This window comes from Callospermophilus lateralis, chromosome 14, assembly GCF_048772815.1.
Source record: "Callospermophilus lateralis isolate mCalLat2 chromosome 14, mCalLat2.hap1, whole genome shotgun sequence".
Classification (NCBI taxonomy): domain Eukaryota; kingdom Metazoa; phylum Chordata; class Mammalia; order Rodentia; family Sciuridae; genus Callospermophilus; species Callospermophilus lateralis.
Window position 1 is genome coordinate 33,341,092 of NC_135318.1, and position 25,606 is coordinate 33,366,697.

At 37.7% G+C, this 25,606-nt stretch overlaps 1 protein-coding gene across 4 annotated transcripts in view; it reads left to right on the plus strand.

Annotated features, from left to right (window-relative positions):
* Mta3 (metastasis associated 1 family member 3) overlaps positions 1-25,606 on the plus strand; it is a 136,555-nt gene that overhangs the window by 21,901 nt on the left and 89,048 nt on the right. For all 4 annotated transcript variants that reach the window (XR_013088591.1, XR_013088592.1, XM_076832912.1 and 1 more), the window contains exon 4: positions 8,698-8,824. Coding sequence is in view for 2 of the 4 variants with exons in the window: in XM_076832912.1 (XP_076689027.1) it covers positions 8,698-8,824 (127 nt within the window). In the remaining 2 variants the exon portion in view is untranslated. The remainder of the gene's footprint in view (positions 1-8,697; positions 8,825-25,606) is intronic.

Here is a 25,606-nt window from a genome sequence, read left to right on the forward strand (position 1 = left end):
GGTATTATAGCGAAGAAGAAGCCATTGCTTAGTGTGAGGTCTTGAAGATTTGTAACTACATTTTATTCTAAGAGTTTTAGCTCTTACATTTAGTTCTTTGATCAATTTGGAATTAATTTTTGTATATGGTGTGAAGTGTGGGAGTCTAGCTTTGTTCTTTTGCTTGTGGATATCCAATTGACTCAGCACCATTTGCAGAAAAGACTATTCCCTATTCTTTCCCCCAGTGTCTTGGCATTTTAGTTTAAAATCAACTGACCGTGAATGTGTGGGCTGATTTCTGTATTCAGTTATACCACATTGATCTACATGTCTGTTCTCAAAGCCAGTACCCTATAGATTCATTGTTATAACTTTGAAGTAAGTGTGGGTTGTCTTAGTTTGTTCTTATTTTAAGATTATTTTGTGCCCCTTAGATGTCCATTTGAATTTTCAGATGAGTGTCAATTTTTGTGAAAAGGGCAGTTGGAATTTTGTTAGAGGTGGCATTGAATCTGTTCATCAATTTGAGAAGTATTGTCATTTTTAACCATATAGCCGTTCCAAACTCTGAACATGGGTTGTCTTTCCATTTATTTGGGTCTTTAATAAATCTTTGGGCAGTGTTTTGCAACTTTTAGCTTGCAAGTTTTATCTTTTGTTAAGTGTATTTGTAGGTATTTTATTCATGTTGGTGCCACTTTAAGTGGAATTTTTCCTTAATTTCAGTTTTAAATTGTTCACTGCTAGTGATAGAAGAGTAATTGTCTTTTATATATTATTTGCTTTTAAGCTGTGAAATTGTTTCTTTTATTTATTCATACAGTTCAAAATCTCATTTGTCAAAATCCTGTAGTTAAATTTAATTTAAGAATCTATAAAAAAGCCTTTTTGGATACTAGGCATCAAGCCCATGGGACACTTTACTACTGAGCTACATCCCCAGTCCTTTTTAATTTTTTTTAATTTTTATTTTGAGGCAGGGTTTCACATAGTTGCTCAGCCTGGCCTTGAGCAGTTCTCTCGCCTCAGCCTCCCAATTTGGGATTTCAGGCATGTGCCACCATGCCTGGTTTACCAGACACTTTTTTTTTTAATTTATTTTTTAGCTGTAGTTGGACACAATACCTTTATTATATTCATTTATTTTTATGTGGTGCTGAGGATCAAATCCAGGGTCTTTCACGTGCGAGGCGAGTGCTCTACCGCTGAGCTACAACCCCATCCCAACCAGCCACTTTTCTATATGGTTTATAATAGCTGTTATTTTATTGCTATGGGTACTCTCTTATTAAAATAGACATAAGGATGCTTGAGAATAACTGTGGAAGACTGCTTTTTTCTGTACCTGTACCCCCACCCCCCATCTCCCAAACTAATGTGTAGAAATTATAATTCTGACCTAACTAAAAATCACAGTTTCAGTTAAGTATCTAGAAATGGTAATAGCTTTCCTTCCCTGGGTTCTGTTCCCTTTTCCTCAGTTCCTCTGTGTCATAAGGCCAATCTCTAAAAGTTTGTCCGAGGCTCTGATTGTAATCTGCTGCAGAGACTGATCCCACAGCTGGATGCTCCTATCCTCCAGGGCAGTTGGCTAGTGACATTTCTTTGAACCTTGCTTCCTGGACTTTGTGCTGCCCTCATCCCATCTCCTCTCAGTTTAGGGATGTAACTAGGCTTGCAGAGCTTTTGTGATGGTGGCTTCTTTCTCATCTTGCAGCCTAAAATTTTAAAATGTATAGGAACCTTGTTGAGTCATGGGTTATATGGCCCATACAGCTGAAATAGAAGCTCTAAGTGTAGCAATGGCTACTGCTCTTTAAAAATTTAAGAAGCAGGGCCTGTACTCTGGTATGAAGGTGGTACACAACTATACTCCCAGCAACTTAGGATCTGAAGCTGGAGGATCAAAAGTTCAAGGCCAGCCTGAGCAATGTAAGGAGTCCTTGTCCTAAAATACAATAGGCCTAGGGATTTGGCTAGTGGTAGAGTGCCCATGTATGGCAAAACAAAACAAAACAAAACAAAACAAAACCTCCAAGAAATACTTTTGTACAGTTTCCTTCTGTCTTCTTTCTCTTCTCCCTTTCCCCAGTGCCATATTACTAATAAGCCGTGTGCTGACACTTTTTCACCTACAAAGTAAATATAGTAAATAATAAAGTATTCAGTGCCTTCTGTTGCTTTGTAGTGGTTGTCTTCCACTTTAATAAATTTAATAAGATAACAAATATGGAATTCCATGAAACCTGGTAAAATGGTTTTAAAAATTATATAGATATTAGCATGTACATATGTATATCTATGAATATATACTTATATATACATTTGCCATGCTGGAGATCAGGCCCATGATCTAATGCATGCCAGGCAAGCGCTCTACCACTGAGTTAAGCCCCCAGCCCACTGTACATAATTTTAGTTAGGGTAGTTATATTTGCTCTTTCAAAATTTTTGTTGTCTAAATGCTAAGCTTTGTCAGTGTTTTTCAGTGTTTTTAGGATGTTGGTGGCGTGAGAGTCATTCGTTCATTCCTACTTAAAAGTGGTGCAAATTTATAGAAACATATATAATATAAATGGAATTTCACTAGTAAATTTTTCTTTTTTTTTTTTTAGAGAGCGAGAGAGAGAATTTTTTAATATTTATTTTTTAGTTTTCGGTGGACACAACATCTTTGTTTGTATGTGGTGCTGAGGATCGAACCCGGGCCGCACGCATGCCAGGCGAGCGCGCTACCACTTGAGCCACATCCCCAGCCCCAACTAGTAAATTTCTTTTTAAAAAATATTTATTTATTTATTTTTAGTTTTCGGTGGATACAACATCTTTATTTTATTTTATGTGGTGCTGAGGATCGAACCCAGCACCCAGTGCGTGCCAGGCGAGCGCGCTGCCGCTTGAGCCACATCCCCAGCACCACTAGTAAATTTTTAAAACGGGTTTCTTTAGTGAACTTCACAATGGAAAGATATTTTTGTGGTGATTTCTATTTTCAGTTAGATTGGGCTTGAGCTTTTAGTTCTTTTTTTTCTTTCTAAAAATATTTTTAGTTATAAATGGACACAATACCTTGATTTTATTTATTTTTTATGTGGTGCTGAGGATTAAACCCAGTGCCTCACATATGTAGGCAGGTACAGTGCTACCACTGAGCCCCAGCCCCAGCCCCGCTTTTAGTTCTTGTTGTCTATACTTCTGGGGTTGTATAAGAAAGTAAGATTTGATGCTGGAGGTGTAGCTCAGTAGTTGAGCACTTGCTTAGCATGCTGAGGTCCTGGGTTCAATTCTTAGCATCATAGAAAAGAAGAAGGAGGAAAAACAAAACAAAACAAAAACTGCTGTTATTATTTGAGGTGCTTGTTGATGTTTTAGCTCTATTGGACATATATTTGTCACATCCTAATTAGGTAAAGTATAATTTTGTATGTGGTATTTGCTGGTGCTAATAGTGCCAATGTAGCAATAATGTTATTGATCTCACTGGTGAAATGTTATTAGACCTGCAAGTAAATGGCTCCTTTAGTGCTATATTTCTCTTTGAGTAGTTCATTAAAAAGAACATTTAAAGACTCTTCAATTGACATGTTCTTTCTTTGAGCGTGGTGAGTCAATCCCTCCTGTTCCCCTTCCTCTCTCTCACCTTTCTTTCCTTTTTCTTTTTGGTGGTCCTAGGGATTGAACCCAGGGCTTTGTATCTGCTAGGCAAGAGCTCTACCACTGAGCTACTTCCCCATTCCCAGCCCTAGGTGAGTTTTGTTTGTTTGTTTTTTGGTACTGGAGATAGAACCCAGGGGTACTTTGCCACTGAGCTACATCCCCAACTCTTTTTATTTTTTATCTTGAGACAGGATCTCACTAAGTTACTTTGGGCCTCCCTAATTTGTTGAGGCTGGCTTTGAACTTGTGATCCTCATGCCTCAGCTTCCCGAGTTGCTGGGATTACAGGTGTGCACCACTGTGCTCAGCTAGGTGAGTCTTTTAAATCAAATTTTCAGATTCATTTTCAATTAATAGTTTTAAAAGTTTGAAAGTAGGACCAAGTGCCACGGTGCACATGTGTAATCCTAGCCACTTGGGATACTGAGGCAGGAGGATCAGAAGTTCAAGGTCAGCCTCAGCAAATTTGTAAGGCCCTATGCAACTTAGTGAGATCGTGTCTCAAAATAAAAAATAGAAGCCGGCGCAATGGTGCATGCCTGTAATCCCAGCAATTTGGGAGGCTGAGGTAGGAGAATCACAAGCCAGCCTCAGGAACTTATTGAGGCCCTAAGCAACTCTGTGAGACCCTGTCTCTAAATAAAATACAAAAAAATGGGGGGCTGGGGCTGGGGATATGGCTCAGGGTTAAGTGTCCTTGGGTTCAATCTCTGGTACCAAAAACATAATAAACAAACAAACAGACAAATAAATAAAAAAGACAGGGATGTAGCTTAGAGGTAGATTGCCTCTGGGTTCTATGCAGAGTACCTAGGGTGGTGGTAGGTTGGGTAGGAATAAAATTTTGGAAGCAGGAACGATCTGACAGCCCACTTCTTGCCTTTATGTAATTAAAAAGGAACTGCTACAATTTGGGGGATTCTATTTGACAAAAATCCCTTTTGTGGACTTGGTTCCTGAAATATTTGTAAGAAACAGAAATATCTTGTTGTGTGGGTAGAATCCATTCTTGTCTGAACATTAAGGCTTCCAAGGATATCCAGATGTTCTAGGTTGACCCTTGGGCTCTTCTTGTGGTGAGGATCCAGCCCACCTACTTCCACTCTTGAGTTCTCGGTGCTTCTACTGTTTCTCCATACACACAGTCTGATCCAGGAGGGGCTGCAAAGACCTGTGAGGTATTCTGTTTTTAAAAAGTATGTAACTCGGGGCTGGGGTTTTGGCTCAGCTGTAGAGCTCTCGCCTAGTGCATGTGAGGCGCTGGGTTCGATCCTCAGCACCACATAAAAATAAAGAAATAAAACATTTATTTATTTATTTATTTACTTATTTATTTATGCTGAGGATCAAACCCAAGGCCTCACACCTGCCAGGCAAGTGCTCTACCACTGAGATACAGCCCCAGCCGGCCCTTTTTCTTTTCTTTTTAAACATCTACTTTCCATGTTCTTCCTTCCTTTTTTCATACCAGTGATTGAACCTAGGGTTGCTTACCCTTAAGCTGCATCCCCAGACCTTTTTTATTTTTTATTTTGAGACAGCGTAATGCTAAATTACTGAGGTTGGCCTCAAACTTTTGATCCTTTTGCCTCAGCCTCCTGAGTTCCTGGAGTTACAGGCATGTGCTACCACACCTGGCTCTCCATTTTTCTTTTTCTTTTAGACTAGGGATTGAACCTGTGAGCACTTTACCACTGCTACATTCCTATTGCTTAACTTTTATTTTGAAACAGGGTCATACTAAATTACTGAGCTGGCCTCAAACTTGCACTCCTCTTGCCTTGTTTGGTCAAAATTCCCTTTTTTTTTTTCCCCTTGTATTGGAAATTGGACCCAAGGACCATTTTTTTTTACAACTTTTTTTTTTATACCTTTATATTACTTATTTTTATGTAGTGCCGAGGATTGAACCCAGTGCCTCATACATGCTGGTGGTAGCACTTGCTTTACCACTGATCCACAACCCCACCCACTAAGGGCGATTTTATCATTAAGCTACATCTCCAGTTATTTTTGTTTTTTTCCACATTTTTAATTTGTATATTATAGTTGTACATATTGGTGGGATTTATTAGTGCATAATTGTATATGCATACAATATAACAACATAATTTGGCCAATATTACTCTCTAGCATTTGCCTCCTCCCTCTGTACCTTCCATCCCCTGTTCCCTTTCCTTTACTTATCACCCTTTGATTTCCCCCCATTTCCTTTTTCTCTCTAACTTTCTTATATGACCCTTGATCTTCTGTGTTTGACTTATTTTGCTTAACATAATGTTCTCAGGTTCTATCTATTTTCCTGCAAATGACATAATTTCATTTTTCTTTAAAGCTGAATAAAACTCCATTGTGTGTATATACCATGTTTTCTTTATCTATTCATTCATTGATGGATGCCTAGGCTGGTTCCATAGTTTGGCTGTTGTGAACTGTGCTACTGTAAACATCGGTATACATGTATCACTGTAGTATGATGACTTTAATTCTTTAGAATAAATACTGAGGTGTGTTATAGTTGGGTCACATGGTGGTTCCCTGTCTACTCTTTTGAGGAACCTCCATACTAATTTCCACAGTGGTTGCACTAATTTATAATCGCACCAACAGTGTAAAAATGTTCATTTTCCTTCACATACTTGCCAACATTTATTATTTTTTCCATTTTTTAATTGATGCGTTATAGTTGTACATAATGATGACATTTGTTGTTACCTGTTCATACATGCACACAGTATAACAGTATAATTTGATCAGTATCACACTCCTCAGCACTTCCCTCCTCCCTCTCTGCCTCCCACCCCACCCCTGTCACTTCCAGCATTTATTATTGATTGTATTCTTGAGAACTACCATTCTGACTGGAGTGCAGTGAAATCTCAGTGTAGTTTTGATTTGCATTTCCCTAATTGCTAATATTGTTGAACCTTTTTAAAATATATTTGTTGGCCATTTGTGTTTATTCTTTTGAAAAGTGTCTGTTTAATTCATTCACCCATTTATTAAAATTTGTTTTTTTTTTTGTCATTAAGTTTTTTGAGGTTTTTTTAAAAATATATTCTAGACGTTACTCCTCAGTCAAAAGAGTAGCTAGCAAAATTTTTCTCTCATTCTGTAGGTTCTTTACATTCTTAATTGTTTCCTTTGCTATGTGGAAGCTTTTTAATTTGATGCTGTCCCATTTATTAGCTCTTGGTATTATTTCCTGAGCTTTAGGGGTCCTATCAGGAAAGTCATTGCCTAAAACCAATTTGTTGGAGTGTTGATCCTACATTTTCATCTAGGAGTTGCATAGTTTCTGGTCTAATTCTGGTCTTAGATCCATTTTGAGTTGATTTTTGTGCAGGGTGAGAGATAAGGATCTAGTCTCATTCTTCTACATCTGGATAACCAGTTTTCCCAGCACTATTTGTTTAAAAGGCTGTCATTTCTCATATATATATATATGTATTTGACACTGTTGTTAATGATCAGATGACCATATATGTGTGGGTTTGTCTCTATGTCTTCTATTTTATACCATCAGTGTATATGTCTGTTTTTCTGCCAATACCATGACGTTTTTGTTACCTACAGCTTTATAGTATAATTTGAAGTCAGGCATTGGGATGCCTCCAGCGTTGCTCTTTTGGCTTAGAAGCTTGGTCTATTCTGGGTCTTCTATTCTTCCAAATGAATTTTAGGACTTTTTTTTTTTTTAATATTTTTAGTTACAGATGGACATAATACCTTTATTTTACTTAATTTATTTTTATTGGTGCTGAGGATTGAATCCAGTGCCTCCCACGTGCTAGGCAAGTGCTCTACAACTGAGCTATAACCCCAGCCCAGGACTGTTTTTTTCTAGTTCTGTGAAGAATGTCATTGGTATTCTGACGACGACTACATCAGATCTATATACTGCTTTTGGTAGTGTGGCACTTTAACAATATTAATTCTGCCTATCCATGAACATGGGAGGTCTTTCCATCTTCTGAGGTTTTTAAAAATATTCTATAATTTTCATTGTAGAAGTCTTTCACCTCCTTGGTCAAATTTATTTCTCGGCATTTTATTTTTTTTGAAGCTATTGTGAATGCAGTTGTCTCCCTGATTTCTTTCTCAGCACATTCATTACTGCTATATGGGAAAGCTATTGATTTTTGTATGTTGATTTTGATTTTGTAATCTGTTACTTTGCTGAATTTGTTTATTAGCTCTTTTGGTGTAGTTTTTGGATCTTCTAAGTATAGGATCATGTCATCATATTCTTATCAGGCAAGAGAAAGAAATTGCGTTAGGGATATTGGTCTGTATTTTTCTCCTTATCTATTTTTTCTTTTTTTAAAATAATACTTTATTTTCATTTTTAGTTTTTTCTGTATCTTTATTTATTTATTTTTATGTGGTGCAAGGCAGGCGCTCTACCACTGAGCTGTAGCCCCAGCCCCCTCCTTACCTGGTTTTGATATGAGTGTGATACTGACTTCATAGGATGGATTTGGAAGTGTTCCATCCCTTTGTGTTTCATCATTTTTAAAACATTTTTATTTGAGGCAAAATTTTTATTTTGACTGAAGGCCTTGCTAAATCTGTGGTTGCTGGGATTATAGGTGTGGACCATTGTTCCTGGCTTGGTCAAAATTCTTTTTTTTCTCTACTTCAGTGTTTATTTTCATAGAAATATTAATACATTTTGTCACCTTGGTGTAGTTTTATTGGATGAAGAGAATATGAATGCTTGTGTTCCTTCTGCCATTTTACACTTTTATTTATTTAATTATTTTTTATTGTGCTAAAAATTGAACCCCAGGGCTCATGTATGCTAGATACCCACTGTACCACTGAGCTGCACCCCAGTCTGGCTGTTGTTTTTAAATTGGATTTTGTCTTCTTCCTTTGAGGCCCAAAGAACTTAATTTTATTGTTATAATTGAAGTGACAAATTTAATATATATAAATTTAAAATTGATTAGTTTGAAGAGAATATTGAATAAATGTTGATTCAACCTATCTTTTTAATTCTATATTAATACTCAAAAAGATGGTAATAATCAATTCTTCAAATTTTATTTGTAGAAGAAATTGAAGAAGAATCTGAAACAACAGTTGAGGCAGACTTGACTGATAAACAGAAACATCAGTTGAAACATAGGGAACTCTTTTTGTCACGCCAATATGAATCTCTGCCTGCAACACATATCAGGTAAGAACTTTTTAGAAGTTAATCTAATGTACCCAGTAACATTGTGACCAAAATCAAAGACTTCTTTGAAGCATTTTCCAGACTCTCCTCAGGATCTTGCTTAACTTAGTTTACTAAAGGCTTCATAATGGAATTTTATCTTGAGATTAAAAGTGTGTATTAACATATTAAAGTTCTGCAGTAATGTAACCATTTTAACTTTATTTCATTTCTGCCTTTGACAGTTTACTTAAGCATCTGTGACTCTCAGGCAGAGTAGTGTCCAGCACACATCATTTTGGGAAATGCAGATCTTCTCCAGAGTCCTAACAAAGTATATGTGTAGTAATTAGAACCCAAAGGCTGGAACCCAAGATTGAGTTGTAGCAGGTGACTCTTGGCTTTTAGGATATATGGCTTTTTACTTTCTTTTGAGGATCTCTGGAATGAAAATGTTATTTTTTTTAATTAACTCATTTATTGTCATTTGCCCTGTGCATTAATCGGCTACAAAAGTGATAAAAATATCAGTCTTTAGTTTATAGTTTAAAGATTGTGCTAGAATAGTAATGGGCTTTCATGATCTACTTCTGGTGACAAAATTTAAGCATAGAAGTTATTTTTCAATGCAATCTGGAATAAGTGCATCTTGGAGATATAACAAAATGTTTGAACTTAAAAGGCAGGAAGATTTGACCCTCAGGGTCAGGAAAGCTTCAGATAGAGTGTTTACTCACCTTTCATGAGAATGTGGGATGCACATCAGGTAGAGGGAAGAGGTGAGCGTGGGATGTGTGTGTAGGGAAAGCCAGGTTCAGGGTGAAACATGGGAGGGAATGTCATGTTTCAAGTAGGTTAAAAAAATTCCTTCAGGGGCTGGAGTTGTGGCTCAGTGGTAGAGTGCTCACCTAGTACATGTGAGGCACTGAGTTCGGTCCTCAATGCCACATAAAAATGAAATAAAGAAATTGTGTGTCCACCTACAAATACGAAAATAAATATTAAAAAAGATAAAAATGTTCCTGCAAAAACATACATTTAAAAATAAATTCCTCCAGGCAGTCATGGTGGCACATGCTGTAATCCCAGTAATTCTGGAGGCTGAGGCAGGAGGATCACAACTTTGATGCCAGCCTCAGCAACTTAGTGAGGTCCTCAGCATCTTAGACCCTGTGTCAAAAGAAAAAAGAAAAAAGGGCTGGGAATGTACCTAGGTTGTAAAATACTCCTGGGTTTAATCCTCAGTACTAGGGAGAAAAAAATTCCTTCCAATTTAGTTTATAGTTTCTTATCCTTTTTTCCAGCTACAGCTGGTCATCATGATCATAAAAAATGTTTTATGAAATGATGAAATGAAAAATGAAAAGAAAATGTACCAGTTATTTCAATAATTGTCCCTCCTTCTTTACTCCTATTGTTGGAATTTAACCTAAGTTTGCATTTTGGTTTCAGACAGGTTTGCAGTCTTTTTCTTTCTTTTTTTTTTTTTAAATATCTTTTTAGTTGTAGATGGATACAATATCTTTTGTTTATTTTTATGTGGTACTGAGGATGGAACCCAGTGCCTCACACATGCTTGAGGCAGGTGTTCTACCACAGAGCTGTGGTCCCAGCCCAGGTTTGCAGTCTTCTAAAGCCATAATTTGGTTTTTGTACCTACACACACACACACCCACACACACACCCCAACCAAACTCCAGACACCTTCGCGTATAACTTTCTTTAGAAGTGGACATGTATCTTTCATAATAGGAAGAGTAGGACAAAGATATTGTTCTTCCTTTTTCTTAAATTTTTAAAAAATATTTTTGTAGTTGTTGATAGATCTTTATTTATTTTATTTATTTACATGCAGTGCTGAGAATCGAACCCAGTACCTCACACGTGCCACGCAAGTGCCCTACTGCTGAGCCCCAGCCCCCCCCCTTTTTTTTTAAGAGAGAGTGAGAGAGGGGGAGAGAGAGAGAGAGAGAGAGAGAGAATTTTAATATTTTATTTTTTAGTTTTCGGCGAACACAACATCTTTGGTTGTATGTGGTGCTGAGGATTGAACCCGGGCCGCATGCATGCCAGGAGAGCGCACTACCGCTTGAGCCACATCCCCAGCCCCCCAGCCCCCTTTTTTCTGAAATCTTTTCGGAAATAACTTGATTGCCCTCTTATCATGAACATCATGTCGTGGCTTTATTTAGATTTTTTAAAAGGGGCCACTGTGGTTGGATTGGCTAGAGTTAGTATTTTCTGTGTCATTTATATCCTTTCTTGGAAAATATAATCATACCAGGTGATGTGAGGGGTCTTTTTGCTTTTCACTAGTAAGGCTATTTTTTATTTTTTTATTTTTTGGTATGGGGGATTGAACTCTGGGGCACTCTACCACTGAGTCACACCCCCAGCTCTAGTTTGTATTTTATTTAGAGACAGGGTCTTACTGAGTTGCTTAGCCCCTAGCTGTTGCTGAGGCTGACTCTGAACTTGTGATCCTCCTACCTCATTCTCCCCAGCCACTAGGATTAATTATAGACATGCACCACTGTGACCGGCTTGAGATTTTTCTTAAAAATGTGTATAAGTAATATGCTAAAGATCCACATATATTTGTTACTTAATTGGAATGAGCTATTTGAACATAAAGATTCATTTTAATCTTGAAATTATGTGGCTAATTGTAAGAATCTTGTTAGAACAAGAATCTGACAAATGGTTTAAAGAATGTATCCCAAACACACAAGTATATTTTTAATTTACCCTTCTGATAGCTTGGAATCTGTTTACAAGTAATGTTGGTTTCCTTTAACAGATTGCCTGGAATGGAAAAACTAGTAATGTGTTTTTTATCTTCCATAAGGGCTAGGAGAATATATTGAAATATAATTATCCAGACATTCCGGTGTGGAATATAGAATTTACCTAGTATACATGATCCTTTGGTCAGTTCTTTTTGTTTCTTCTTCTTTTGTGGTGCTGGGGATCAACCCAGGACCTCACTCATGCTAGGCAAGTGTTATACCACTGAGCTATATCCCTATCCTCTTCAGTCGCTATTGAACACATTTCCTGAGAATCTTTTAGGTTGAGGAGCTTCTAAATGCTTAAAAGGTAAGGACCCGGGGCTGTAGATTCATGGAGTTTTCCAAGTGATAATTCCTTTGAATTATAGAAAGACATAGACATTTACAGCATTTTCCCTACAGCTGAGTGGTGAGGGAGTGGTGCAGAGCTGCACCTTTTCATCTGTCACTCTCATTTTCTTTCTTGTTTTTTAGTCAAGCACTTATTTATTTTACGAAAGAACATTGTTTTCTGCATAATTTTTTTTTTTTTTGTGGTGCTGGGGATTGAATGCAGGGCCTTGTGCATGTGAGGCAAGCACTCTACCATCTGCATAATTAAAAAAAGAACTTTTAAAGGTGAAAGTATGTTTTTAAGTTTGTTTTGTTATAAATTTGTTATACATGTCAGTAGAATGCACTTTGATACCTCATACATAGATGAAGTATAATTTCTCATTCTTCTGGTTGTACCTGATGTGGAATCCCACTGGTCGCATAGTTATATATGTACATAGGGTAATGTCTGATTCATTCTCTTGTCCTTCATACCCCTATACCTCTCCCTTCCCTTCACTCTCCTCTACCTATCTAAAGTAACTCTATTCTTCCCTAGCCACACCCCCAGCCTTGTGAATTAGCATATGCATATCCAGAGACAACTGTGGCTCTCATTTTCAAACAACAGAATGGATAGGGGCAGGCTCTGGCCAAGGCATTGGGCTGTACTAGCCAGCCCACATGCAGATGCAGAACAAGTGTACATTGGAGTGGTCTTGATAATTTGCTAATGTTGAAGTCATGCCCTATTTCGGTTTTAAAAGGAGAAAATTACTGAAGTCCCATTGTTCTTTGGCAGCAAAGAGGGGTAATTTGGTGAATACTGATTTTTTGTTCTCAGGGACATTATCAAGTGCCTAGAATTTTCTTGGTGCCACATGGAACGTAGGAGAAAACCTGACAGGCATGCTTGAGGTCTTTTGTACTCCATGAACTATAATACTCAGTGGATGCTGCACCCTTCCTAATATGGCAGGAAGCAAGCTTTGTTCCTTCTGATTCCACTGGAAATTTGAGAGAATGAATACGACCTAGGTCTCTTCTGGGTAGAGTTAGTGATTCATTTCATTCCTGTCTGTGAGATTGTGCTTGAGCAGTGAGAATTCCTTTAAGGGCATATTTTGGGGTTGGGGAGTACACTTCATTCATGCAAGTGCTTTAGGTCACGTAGTAGTAGATTATTTATGCTGTACATTTTGTAAAGCTTTGTAAAATGTATTGCTATGCCAGCTGCTAGACTGTTGTCAGTCTCTTTTTCTGTGTTTACTCTTTGTGTTTGTGGGTGTACGACCAATACTTTACTGTTAGACTTTCTTACACAGAGCAACAATTCAGTGTTCTTTCAGTTACCATCTGATTTACAAATATACCTGCATTCTTTATTCTTCCATAAGTAGGTGAATATTTGTAAATTTGAGGAAGGCTGCTTATAGTCGGAGAAAGTTGATGTGCTGATTATTTAGCAGCTGCCTCCTTTCCTGTTTCTCAACATTGTCTGCTTTGTGATTTTGAGGCTCCTATATTTAGTCTTGTATATAGCCCAAGCTTTATATAGCTCATATGTATTGAATTTGGCCTTAAATAATTGTAGCATTTATTGAACATTTGTTTTTCTTTTTTGTGGTACCAGAGATTGAACCCAGGGCCTTGCATGTGCTAGGCGAGCCTGAGCTACATCTTCAGTCCTTTTTGTTTTTTTATTTTGGACAGGGCCTTGCTAAATTCCTAGGTAATTTACCCTGCCTCCTGCCTTAGCCTCTGGATTAGCCAAAAATACAGCTGTGTGCCACCATGCCTGGCTCAGGCTCATCTATGGAATTTTTTATGATAAAATGGTGCCGGCTGCTTTGAGGCCTCCCCCGACTTTTTTTTTTTTTGTTTTTGTTTTTTTTGGGTGGTATTGTAGGTTGAACACAGGACATTCTAACTACTGAGTTATATTCCTATCCCTTTTAAAAAGTTTTTTATTTTGAGACTGGATCTCACTAAGTTATCCAGGTTGGCCTCGAATTTAGAATTCTCTTGCCTTCAGCATTCCAATTTGCTGGGATTATAGATGTGTGCCACTGTTCCCAGCAGCATTTTTTTTTTTTTTTTTTAAATATTGGGGTTTGAATCCGGGGACACTTAACCACTGAGAAACATCCCTAGCCCTTTTTATTTTTTATTTTGTGACAAGGTCTGGCTAAGTTGCTGAGGCTGGCCTTGAACCTGCAATCCTTCTGCCTCAGCTTCCTGAATCACTGGGCTCGCTGGGTATGTACAACCACATCTGGCTTTTTTTTTTTTTTTTAAATGGGGTTACTATTTATTTAGAGAGAAGTCTGGGTCATATCCAAGTCCAAGGAGAATGTCAGGACTTTAAGATTGGGTCTTATTTTTTATCTATTTACCAAGACATTCAAGTAAGAATATCTTCTAGATAGTTGTAATATGATTCTACAATTGTAATATGATTCTTTGTGGAGGTAAAATCTGAAGTAGATCCCATTGTTAAGAATGAAGGTCACAGTGGGGCTGGGGATGTGGCTCAAGCGGTAGCACGCTCTCCTGGCATGCTCGGGGCGCTGGGTTTGATCCTCAGCACCACATAAAAAAATAAAAAATAAAGATGTTGTGTCCATCAAAAACTGAAAGATAAATATTAAAAAATTCTCTCTCTCTCTCTCTTAAAAAAAAAGAATGAAGGTCATAGTTTAGCTGGGCACAGTGGTGCACACCTGTAATCCCAGCCTCCTGAGAGGAAGAGGCAGGAGAATCACAAGTTTGAGGTCAGCCTCAGCAAGTTAGCAAGGCCCTCAGCAACTTAACGAGATCTTGTCTCAAAGTAAAAAATAAATTAAAACGACTGAGGATGTGGCTCAGGGGTAAAGTGCCGCTGGATTCAATCCCTAGTACCTCCCTCGACTAAAAAATTAAGGTCTTACAAGTGAATTAAATCATGTAGAGTTTACAGAAAGAAAAGAGGAGGTGAGGGAGAGCCCCAGCAATTTTTTGAATTTCTGTTTCATATAATTAATTCTTCTATATAGATCCTCAGTTCAAATAGAACTAAATTTAAAACCTATGTAAGCATGAAAACTTTACTGTTATACTCCAAGATACTGTTATAATGATAATTGTGTAGCCGAAACTGGGAAATACCTTTTTTTAAAAATTTTGAAACAGGATCTCAGTAAGCTGTTTAGGGACTCACTAATTTACTGAGGCTGGCTTTGAACTTTCGATCCTCCTGCTTCAGCCTTCCAAGCTGCTGGGATTATAGGCTTGTGCCCAGCCTTTTTACTTTATTTTCATTAGAGCATTATAGTTATACATAGTAGTTTGGTTTATTATTACAAAATTGTACATGCATGGAGTTTGACTTCAATCCCCATAACCCCTGCCTTTCCATTTCCTTTTCCCTTTCCCTATTTTTCTTTCTCTACTGGTCTTTTTTTTCACTTGCTTATTTCATTATTATTATTGTTCTTATTATTATTGGGATGTAGGTCAGTGGTGAAGCACCCTTGGATTAAATCCCCAGTGCCAATAATAATAATAATAATAATTGTTTTTAAAAATTTGTTCTTTTTAGTATAATTATTATTTTTAAAAACATAAACATTGGACCATACAAAGCGTACATTCATGAGCTCTGAAAGCAATCACCTAATCAAGAAGATTTTTACCAGGTTGGGGCTGTAGCTCAGTGGGAAAGCACTGGTATTATTTTGGTACTATAGATTGATCCAGGGGGTTTACCACTGAGCTACTGAGTTCTTTAAAAAACTTTTTTTTTTTTTTTTGAGTCAGGGTCTAAGTTACTGAGACTGGCCTTGAACTTTCAATCCTCCTGCCTTGTGGCTGGCTGGTTTATTTATTTAAATTTTTTTTTTTTTTAGATGTTGATGGACCTTTATTTTATACATTTATTTATATGTGGTGCTGAGAATTGAATCCAGTGCCTCTCACATGCTAGGCAAGTACTCTATCACTGAGCCACAACTCCAGCCCTTTGTTTATTTATTTATGGCTTTATTTTATTTTATGTGGTACTGAGAATCGATCCCAGTGCCTCATGCATTCTAGGTGAGCACTGTAACCTCTGAACCACAACTCCAGCCCTATTTATTTATTTTTGATTGGCGCTTTCTACAGATACATAAAGGAGAAATTTCCTGTGGTATATTCATATATCCATATAATGTGCTTTTGTTAAGTTCATTCCATATTTTCTTCCCTTTCTTGTCCCTCTTCCCTCCCTCTTGATCTCCTTCTACTTCAGTAATCTTCCCTGTGTTTTCGTGATATCTGGCTTGTTTTATTTAGCATGATGTACTCCACTTCCATTCATTTATCAGCACATGCCATAATTTCATTGTCTTTTATGGCTGAGTAAAACCCCATTGTGTATATATACCACATTTTTTGGATCCATTTATTTATTGATGGGCATCTGGACTGATTCTATAATTTGGCTTTTGTGAATTGTGCTGCTGTAAACATTGAAATGATTGTATTGCTATAGTATGCTGGTTTTAGTTTTTTTGAAAAATACCAAGGAGTGGGAAAGCCAGATCTTATGGTGGCTCCACTCCTGGTCTTTTGAGGAATCTCCATACTGCTTTCCAATGTGATTGTATTAATTTGCAGTCCCATCAACAGTGTATGAATGGACCTTTTCCCCCACATCCTCTCCAGCATTCATTATTATTTGTGTTCCTGATAATTACCATTCTGATTGGAGTGAGATGGAATCTTACTGTTGTTTTGATATGCATTTCCCTGATTGCTAGAGAGGTTGAACATTTTTCATATATGTATTGGCCATTTGTTTCTTCTTTTGAGAAATGGCTGATCAGTTTTTTTCTCATTTATTGATTAGGTTATTTGTTTTTTTGGTGTTGAGTTTTTTGAGTTCTATATATATTCTGGATATTCATCCCCTGTCAGAGCACCTGACAAAGATTTTCTCCTATTCTGTAAGCTCTCTCTTCATGCTTTTAATCATTTTCTTTGCTGCACAGCAGCTTTTTAATTTGATGGCATCCCACTTATTGATTCTTGGTTTTATTTCTTGGGTTTTAGGGGTCTTGTTGAAGGTTGGTGCATGCACGTATTTTATGGAGTGTTGTCACTGTGTTTTCTTGTAGCAGTTGCAAGATTTTCTGGTCTAATTTCTAAGTCTTTGATCATTTTGACTTTTGTGCAAGGTGAGACAGATCTAATTTCATTTTTCCATATATGGATATCTTATTTTAAAAAAATTGTTTGGGCAGTAGATGGACAGAATACCTTTATTTTATTTGTTTATTTTTATGTGGTGCTAAGGATTGAACCCAGTGCCTCACACATGTGAGGCAGACATTTTGCCACTGAGCTACAATCCCAGCTTGGTAAATATCTTCTTGATTAGGTGGTTACTTCCTGAGTTTTTGGATGTACTCTTTGTATGGTCCAATGTTTATGTTTTTAAAAATAGCAATTATATTTAAAAGAACAAATTAAAAACAAAACATAATAATTATTATTATTGGCACTGGGGATTTAACCCTAGGGTACTTTACCACTAAGCTACATACCAAGTATTATTTATTTATTTTTTTACTTTGAGATTGGGTCTTGCTAAATTGCTGAGATTCGCTTCAAACTTCTCTTACCTCACCCTCAAAAGTTGCAGGGATTATAGGAGTGTGTCACTACTCCCAGACTAATGTTATTTTTTATGTATCTTGAATGCACAAAACTTTTTAATAGTTGCTAATTACAGCATAGGTACCTGCAATGATCAATGCCTCTTCTCAGCCTCTGGTACAACAGTTAGTCATATTTAAAATGAGCCAATTCTTTCCTACTTGCCAACATTGGAGATCTGGCCCACAACCTTTGAAGTTAGTCTTTAGTGTGTTTTAAAAACATTTCCTTAGGTACCTGCTGGTTATTTATCTCAGTTTGTTCTGCAATAACGGGTTTTGGACCTGATTATTTGTTCTTCAAGTTTATCTTGTTTCAAGGAGTGAGTGGTGGAGAAACCCATTATATCCAGGTTGGTGGACCTGGCCTTTGTTCAGGACATCACTGTGGGGACCCTGTCTATCTCATTATTTAACCTTCAAAATACTGTTAAAATTTTATTTTTTTAATTAGTTTTTTGTTGTTGTTGTTTTTGGCACTGGGGATTGAACCTCTGGGCTACATTCCTAGCCCTTAATTTTCAGGGTCTTGGTAAGTTGGCTTAGGGTCTTGCTAAGTTGCTGAGGCTGTCCTTGAATTTACAGTTCTTCTGCCTCAGCCTCCTGAGTCACTGGGATTACTAGCCACTGCGCCCAGCTTGGCAGTATTTTTTTTGGTAAGTGCTAAGGATAGAATCCAGGGCCTTGGCACATGCTAGGCCAGAGTATCCAGCCTGAGTATTGTTTTTGAAAAAAGGTCTGAGATGCTCTTCCAGAACCAGCATTTGGTGTCAGTGGTAGGGTAGATCTTAAAGACATAGGTTATGTGCTGGGGTTGTGGCTCAGAGGTAGAGCGCTCTCTTAGCATGCATGAGGCACTGGGGTTCAATCCTCAGCACCACATAAAAATAAAATGAAGATATAATGTCCACCTATAATTAAAAAATAAATATTATAAAAAAGACATAGGAACATAGTCTCTCTTTTTTTTTTTTTTTAAAGAGAGGAGAGGGAGAGAGAGAGAGAGAGAGAGAGAGACAGAATTTTTAATATTTATTTTTTAGTTTTCAGCGGACATAACATCTTTGTTTGTATGTGGTGCTGAGGATCGAACCCGGGCCACAGACATGCCATGCAAGCGCGCTACCGCTTGAGCCACATCCCCAGCCCCGGTACATAGTCTCTTAATAACAGGGTTGTGCAGAGAAATCCTTACATTCCTTTCCTTTTAAACAATTGTTTTATTAGGATCCTAGAATACAGACCTAACCAGCATCATCTTCACTATCACTACTGCTGTGTAGAAAAACAGCTATAGCCACAACTTGTAGTGAATTTTTTCTTAATTTAAAGGTTGCCATGTTGCTTGTACATAGTGTTCTTGCCTTTAAAATGAGAAGCTCCCTTAATTTAGGCTTTTTTTTTTTTTTTAATATGTATTGGAAATTGAACATGGGACCTCACACATTCTAGGCAAACACTGGGCTACATCCTCAGCTTCTTTTGTTTTATTTTGAGACAGGAATTTTTAAAGTTGCCAAGACTCACCTCAAATTTGTGATCCTCCTACTTCCGCCTCCTGAGTAGCTAGAATTACAGGTGTGCACCAGCAAACCCTGTCTTAATTTAGTTTTGAAAATCTCCAAAGCATCTGGTGAGAATGTGAAATTTACATAAATTGTTCCATTCAGACTTCATCTTAGATTGTAAAATTCTTGAGAGTCACTAACTTAGTTCATCTTTTTCCTATCTTCTATGGAACAGTATACACAATAGTCATTCAGAATTTGAAAATTACAGAGTTTTCACTTGATTTAATTTTTGTTCTTTAAGGAAGTTAAAATTTTTACAAGAACAGTTTCTTCTTAAATGAAATTTTTGATTGTAATTTAAATTTGTAATTAAATTTCATTTAATTCTCATTAGAATTAGAAGGAAAGTTTAGCTATATAGAATAGAAGTTGCTGTTAGGAAATCTGGTTTGTATACATACTATTTGTCATCAAACAAAAATAAATTTTTGGGGCTGGATCATGACTCAGTGGTAGAGCGCTTGCCTGGCACGGATGAGGCACTGGAGTCAATCTTTTTTTTTTTTTTTTTTTTTAAATATTTTAAAAAATTTGCTTTTAATATTTATTTTTTAGTTTTCGGCGGACACACTTGTTTGTATGTGGTGCTGAGGATTGAACCCGGGCCGCACGCTTGCCAGGCGAGCACGCTACCGCTTGAGCCACATCCCCAGCCCCTGGATTCAATCTTTAGCACCACATAAAATAAATAAATACAGGTATTGTGTCTACCTACAACTAAAAAAGATATTTAAAAATCAGTTGAGGTAAGTTTTATAATATCTATGAGAAAAGAAAAGGAGAAATGGAAATGTTTTCAGCCAACATGAGTTATTTAGGAGAGAAAATATTATTGATCAGAGTAGGGACATACCTGTTCTTCTGTATTTTGAGTGTTAATATAATCAGAAAAATCAGTCAAATTGTAAAGTACATGTCCTTGATTCTTCAGTTCTCCTTTTAGGACTTTATTGTTCAGAAGTTCTCATACAAGTTTGTAGAAATTTGTGTGTGTGTGTGTGTGTAACTGAGAGTTCAAAGTCTTGACTTTTGCGGTAGTTTTCTCTGAGTTTCAAGGCAAACCCATTGTGAGCTCCTGTTGAAGTCAGTAAGAAATTATATACATCCAATATGAAATGACTCAAGGTAAATATACCTATTTCAAAAGAGAGGGAAAGGAAAACAGCAAGGATGGGCCAGACCAAAGCAAGACTGAAATCTATAGGGTAAACATCAAGCTTTCGCTTTGGTGGAATGTGGACTCCCAAGGGTTTGGGCAGCCTTACTGTAATCTTTGCTGGTCCCAGCCCACATGGCCACTTACTTCCTTGGGCTGGCTTACATGCTGCCTACAGCTTCCCCTGGTAGATGTTTCACCTTCCTGGTATTTCTTTCCTCTTCTAGTCTTCACTGCAATTGTTTTTGGTTTGTTTGGGTACCAGAGTTAGAACTTAATAGGGTTCTTAAATTTTCACTATGTTGCTTAGACCCTCGCTAAATTGCTGAGACAGGCTTTGAACTTGTGATCTTCTGCCTCACTGGGATTATAGGCGTGTGCAGGCTCCTTTGCAGTTTTGACTTTACTCTCACATAACTCTGTCAGGGGTTCCTTGCAGGCACTCTGATACTGCCACACACTGCCTGGTCTCTCAAGGTTTCCTTTGAAATCTCAGTGGTCACTTATATGGCCCCATTAAATCTTATATTTTGCATGCCTGCAAAACCAGCATCATGTGGAAGACACCAGGGTGTGCCACAGGTTTGGGCTATACTTGGTCCATTTGAATCACTGCTGCAGTGGCTTCTGAGTGCCTTTCTGGCCTAAGGCAGTCTTGGGTAAGCTGAGAGTCTGGGGGCTTTCTCTGCTCTGCACATTTTTTTTAAACTAATTTACATTTCTACTACCCTGATCCTGTGATCAGTGAGGTCTTGCTACTTTCTAAGTTGCCTTTGAGGTTTATTTTTTATCCTGATGCAAAACCCTTGGCTTCTTTTTAACATTTCTGAGGGAGGGGGAATGTATACTGTACCCAGGACCTCATGCATGCTGACCAAACTAGTATACCATTGAGGTACACTCCTATCCCCCTTGGCTTCTTTTTAACATTTCTGAACTCTTAGACAATTACACTTTTCTTAGCTGTGCCTTTAGACACACTTCTTTTCTGGCCAAATAGGATTTTCCAAATCTTTCAGTACCATAACTTTTTGCTCCTGATCTCACAGTAAATTTGGCTAAAAGCAGCCAATAACAAACTTTGCTGCTTTAAAATTTTCTCAGCTAAACTGGTCCATCACTTTTAAACTCAGGCTCCCACAACATATCATGGCATGGGCAAATCATAGCCATATTATTTGCCATAGTATAATACCAGTCGCTTCTAGTCCAGTTCCTTGGTAGAGATTTTCTGAAACTTCACAGTCTGGCCTTCACTGTCTAGATTCCTATCAACCTCTGGTCTCCTGAGCCCCCACCAGACTCATCCAATAAGCTTCGGGTTCGGTATTCTAGGGTTTCTCTATTCCAAAGTCCTCCTGTGGACCAATTCCAAAGGCTTCTGAACCGCACTGTTTTAGTCATGTTTTCACTGCTGTGCTCAAAAGAACTGACAAGAACAATTTTGGGGGAGGAAAAGTTTATTTATCTCTCACAGTTTCAGGGGCCTCAGTCCATAGCCAGCTGACTCCATTGCTCTGGCACAAGATGAGGCAGGACATCAAGGCAGAAGAATGTGGCAGAAAAAAGCAGCTCAGTACATGACGATCAGAGAGTAGAGAGACACTAAGCTCAGCTCACCAGGTACAAAATGTAAACCCCAAAGGCACACCCCCAACGACATCCCTCTAGCCATAAACTACTTCCCTTCAGCCACCACTCTGTTAATCCCATCAGGGGACCAATTGACTGATTGGGTTAAGGTTCTCATAATCTAGTCATTTCACCTCTAAACCTTCTTGAATTGTCTTACATATTGAGCTTTGGGGGACACCTAATATCTTAACCATAAAACACACTGTCAAGAACGCTCACAGGAGTAGCCCTATTTCTTTCTTTTTTTAAAAAATATTTATTCTTAAGTTTTAGATGGACACAATATCTTTATTTTACATTTATGTGGTGCTAAGGATCGAACCCAGTGCCTTGTGCATATTAGGTGAGCGCTCTACCACTGAGCCACAACCCCAGCCCTGCCCCCCCCCCCCCATTTCTTGATACTAGTTTTCTTTGTTAGCTTTCCATTACTGAGATAAATACCTGAGATGAGCTTTGTAAGATACAAGGTTTATTTTGGCTTGGGGTTTAAGATTGTCACTGTCTGATCAGTTGGCCCTGCTGCTTTGGGGCTTATATTGAAGCAGCATGTCTTGGCAGGGAGCTTGGGGTAGGGCAAAGCCTGTTCACCTCATGGCTGGGACATGAAGAGAGTGTGAGACAGGGTACCATAGTCCCCTTTGTGGGCATGCCTCTAACCATCTAAAACCTCCCTCTGGGCCTCCCCTTAACAGTTCCACCACTTTCCAGTGGCGCCAAGCTGGGGATTAAGCATTCAACACAGGAGCCTTTGGTGGGTGGGGTGTTCAAGATCCACACTGTAGGAGTATCCGAGGATGTTCACTGTAGGATTGTATTAATATCAGAAAGTACAAGCAACTTTCATCTGTACACTTTTTAGAGTTCCAATTTTCCTGAAACAAAAGCACAGATGTATAATTAGAAAGGTATTATTTTAAAATCTGTGCACTTGGAAAAATGTCATTTTACATTCATTTCTGTCCCCTTCTTTGCCTGACAACATGGCTGATTCTGAGGAAGAGAGAATTTACTGAAAAGAAATTTACTGGTAAGTCTTCCCCACAACCCCCAAGTGGGAATTCAACCCAGGATTGATCTATCACTGAGCTATATCCCCAGCCCTTTTGTTTGTTTGTTTGTTTTGTTTTGAGACAGGGTTAAGTTGCCCAGGCTGGCCTCAAATTTGCAATTTTCCTGCCTTAGCCTCCTGAGTGGCTAGCGTTGTAGTGGCAAGGTCTGTGCCACTTCACTCAGCTAAAAAGACTGCTTAATGCTTTCTTCTTTAGTATTAGTAGTGACATTAACTAACAGTATGGTTTGATAGCAGACACTTTTCTAACTAACTCAATGGTATATTTCAAACATTTTTGGTACAAAATGCTAAATTTCTTTGAAGAATTATTTTGTCACTTTATATTCCCACTATAGTATGTTATGAATATGTCCATTTTACTACTCCCTTAGCATTATAGAATATTAAAATTTTAATAACAAACTTAATATTTTTCTTATAAAAGCAATATAATTGTTGAAATGTGGAAAATACAGAAAAAAATATTCCCATACGTATCCATATGTTCCCTATCAAGAAGTAACTGGGTGCAATGGTGAATGCCTGTAATCCCAGCTACTCTGGAGGCTAAGGCAGGAGGGGATCAGAAGTTTGAGGCCAGCCTCACCAATTTAGTGAGATCTTCAGCAACTTAGCAAGACCCTGTCTCAAAATGAAAAATAGAAGGGCTAGGGATATAGTTTAGTTGTAATAGGCCCCTGGGTTTGATCCCAAGTACCAAAAAATAAAAATAAAACGAAGTACTACTAAAATTTTTGTCATTAATGCATTTATTCTTTTTGAATCCTAAGTATGCTTACTGCTGGGTATTGGCCATGGTGTTGCTGCAATTTAATTGAAGTGACTAAGGGCCACACCACAGTGTGTACCCACCTCTTTTTAAGTAGTGCTTGACTTCAGTGTGCTGTTTTTGTCTTTGCTTGTTCCAAGATTGGTTAATCTCTTTCTTTTTAACTTATATTTTGTAATGCTAGGGATTAAACCAGGGCCTCATGCACACCAGGCAAACTCTACCAGTGAACTGTATCCTCAGCCCTGGTTAGTAGGGGAGATAGATCTTGCAGAATGAATGAAGTGACAATAGGAAGAGAGAAAAGTTAAATGAAATCTGGGAAAATTCCATTCCTTAGAAGTTAACAAACCTGCCTCTGATAAGTTTGATATAGTTGAAGGACCAAGTGAAACTTGAATAAGAATAGTTTGTTACTCAGAAAGAGCACTTAGTCAAAAACTAATCCAAGTGGCACTGTCTTGGAGTAGAGAGATTGAAGATTGTAAATATACTCGCGTTTTCTTCTAGAATTCTTACTGTTCCATTTTCTGTATCTGTTTATACACATGTGAAAAGGGGTCTATTCGGAAACTAAATTAAAATTAAATTACAGCATCATCAAAAAACATCAAATGCCTGGGGATGAGTTTAAAGAAAATGTATAAAACTTCTACATAGAAGCTCCGCAGTGTTGCTGAAAGAATTAAAGAATAACTTCAATAAATGCAGGCCATATCATGACAGTATGTGTTTTCCCCAGATTGATATGAAGATTTAATGTAATTCCAAATAAAACCTTAGCAGGGTTTTGAGTGTGTGTGAATGTGTAAAAATTGAGACTTTTTAGAATTTTTACATCAAATTAAAGTTTTATGGAAATGGAAAGGACTAAGAACAATGAAGACAAGTTTTCAGAGTATGGTTTGTTTAGCCCTTGCTGTCCCCAGAGACCTGTAAAGAAGTTTGAGAAATCAAGACACTTTTCAAAACAACAGGAAAATGTTCCTCAGCTCTTCCCTTGTGTGGATTTTGCACTTATAGTACAAAATAATGGTGGGTAAAACTGCTGGTACCATGGCACAGGTCAGGCCTATGCATCAATCTCTGCTAGTGGTCATGTATTCTGTAATTCCACATGTTGAGGTCCCCCCCCCCCCTTAAAGCAAGTTCCATTTAAGAATGGTCTTAGCAAGGTAATACAATTTATTATTTTAATAAATTTTGAATCTTTTAAAAAATTTAGGCAAAATTTACATAATATCAGGTTAACCCTTAATCACCGTATGATGTCCATCGTGCAGCAGCATTCAGTGCATTGACAGTGTTGTTTGACTATCACTTCCACCTTTTTTTGCAAGATCACTTATGTTTTGCATAATGAAATAGGAAATTACCATAAATTCACTTCTACTGCTTCTGGAGCTGTGATGGTTGTCTTGAAGTAAAGTCATAGGCTTGTTTGAATTATGAGCTGAAGTAACTGCCTTCTTCATAAAACACCATTTTTGAAACAACTTTTTTTTTTTTTTTTTAAGAGAGAGAGAGAGAATTTTTAATATTTATTTTTTAGTTTTCAGCAGACAACATCTTTGTTTGTATGTGGATCGAACCCGGACCGCACGCATGCCAGGCGAGCGCGCTACTGCTTGAGCCACATCCCCAGCCCTTGAAACAACTTCTGAAAGATAAACCAGGGTTGTTTAGTAGACTTTTTGAAAGTGAAGAGCTTTTTACATAAATCTATAATTGTTAGTCATTTCACAATGTATATGTATTTAGTCCGCGCCCAGCGCGGACCATATCAAGGTTCAGCTATGTGGGAAATCCTAA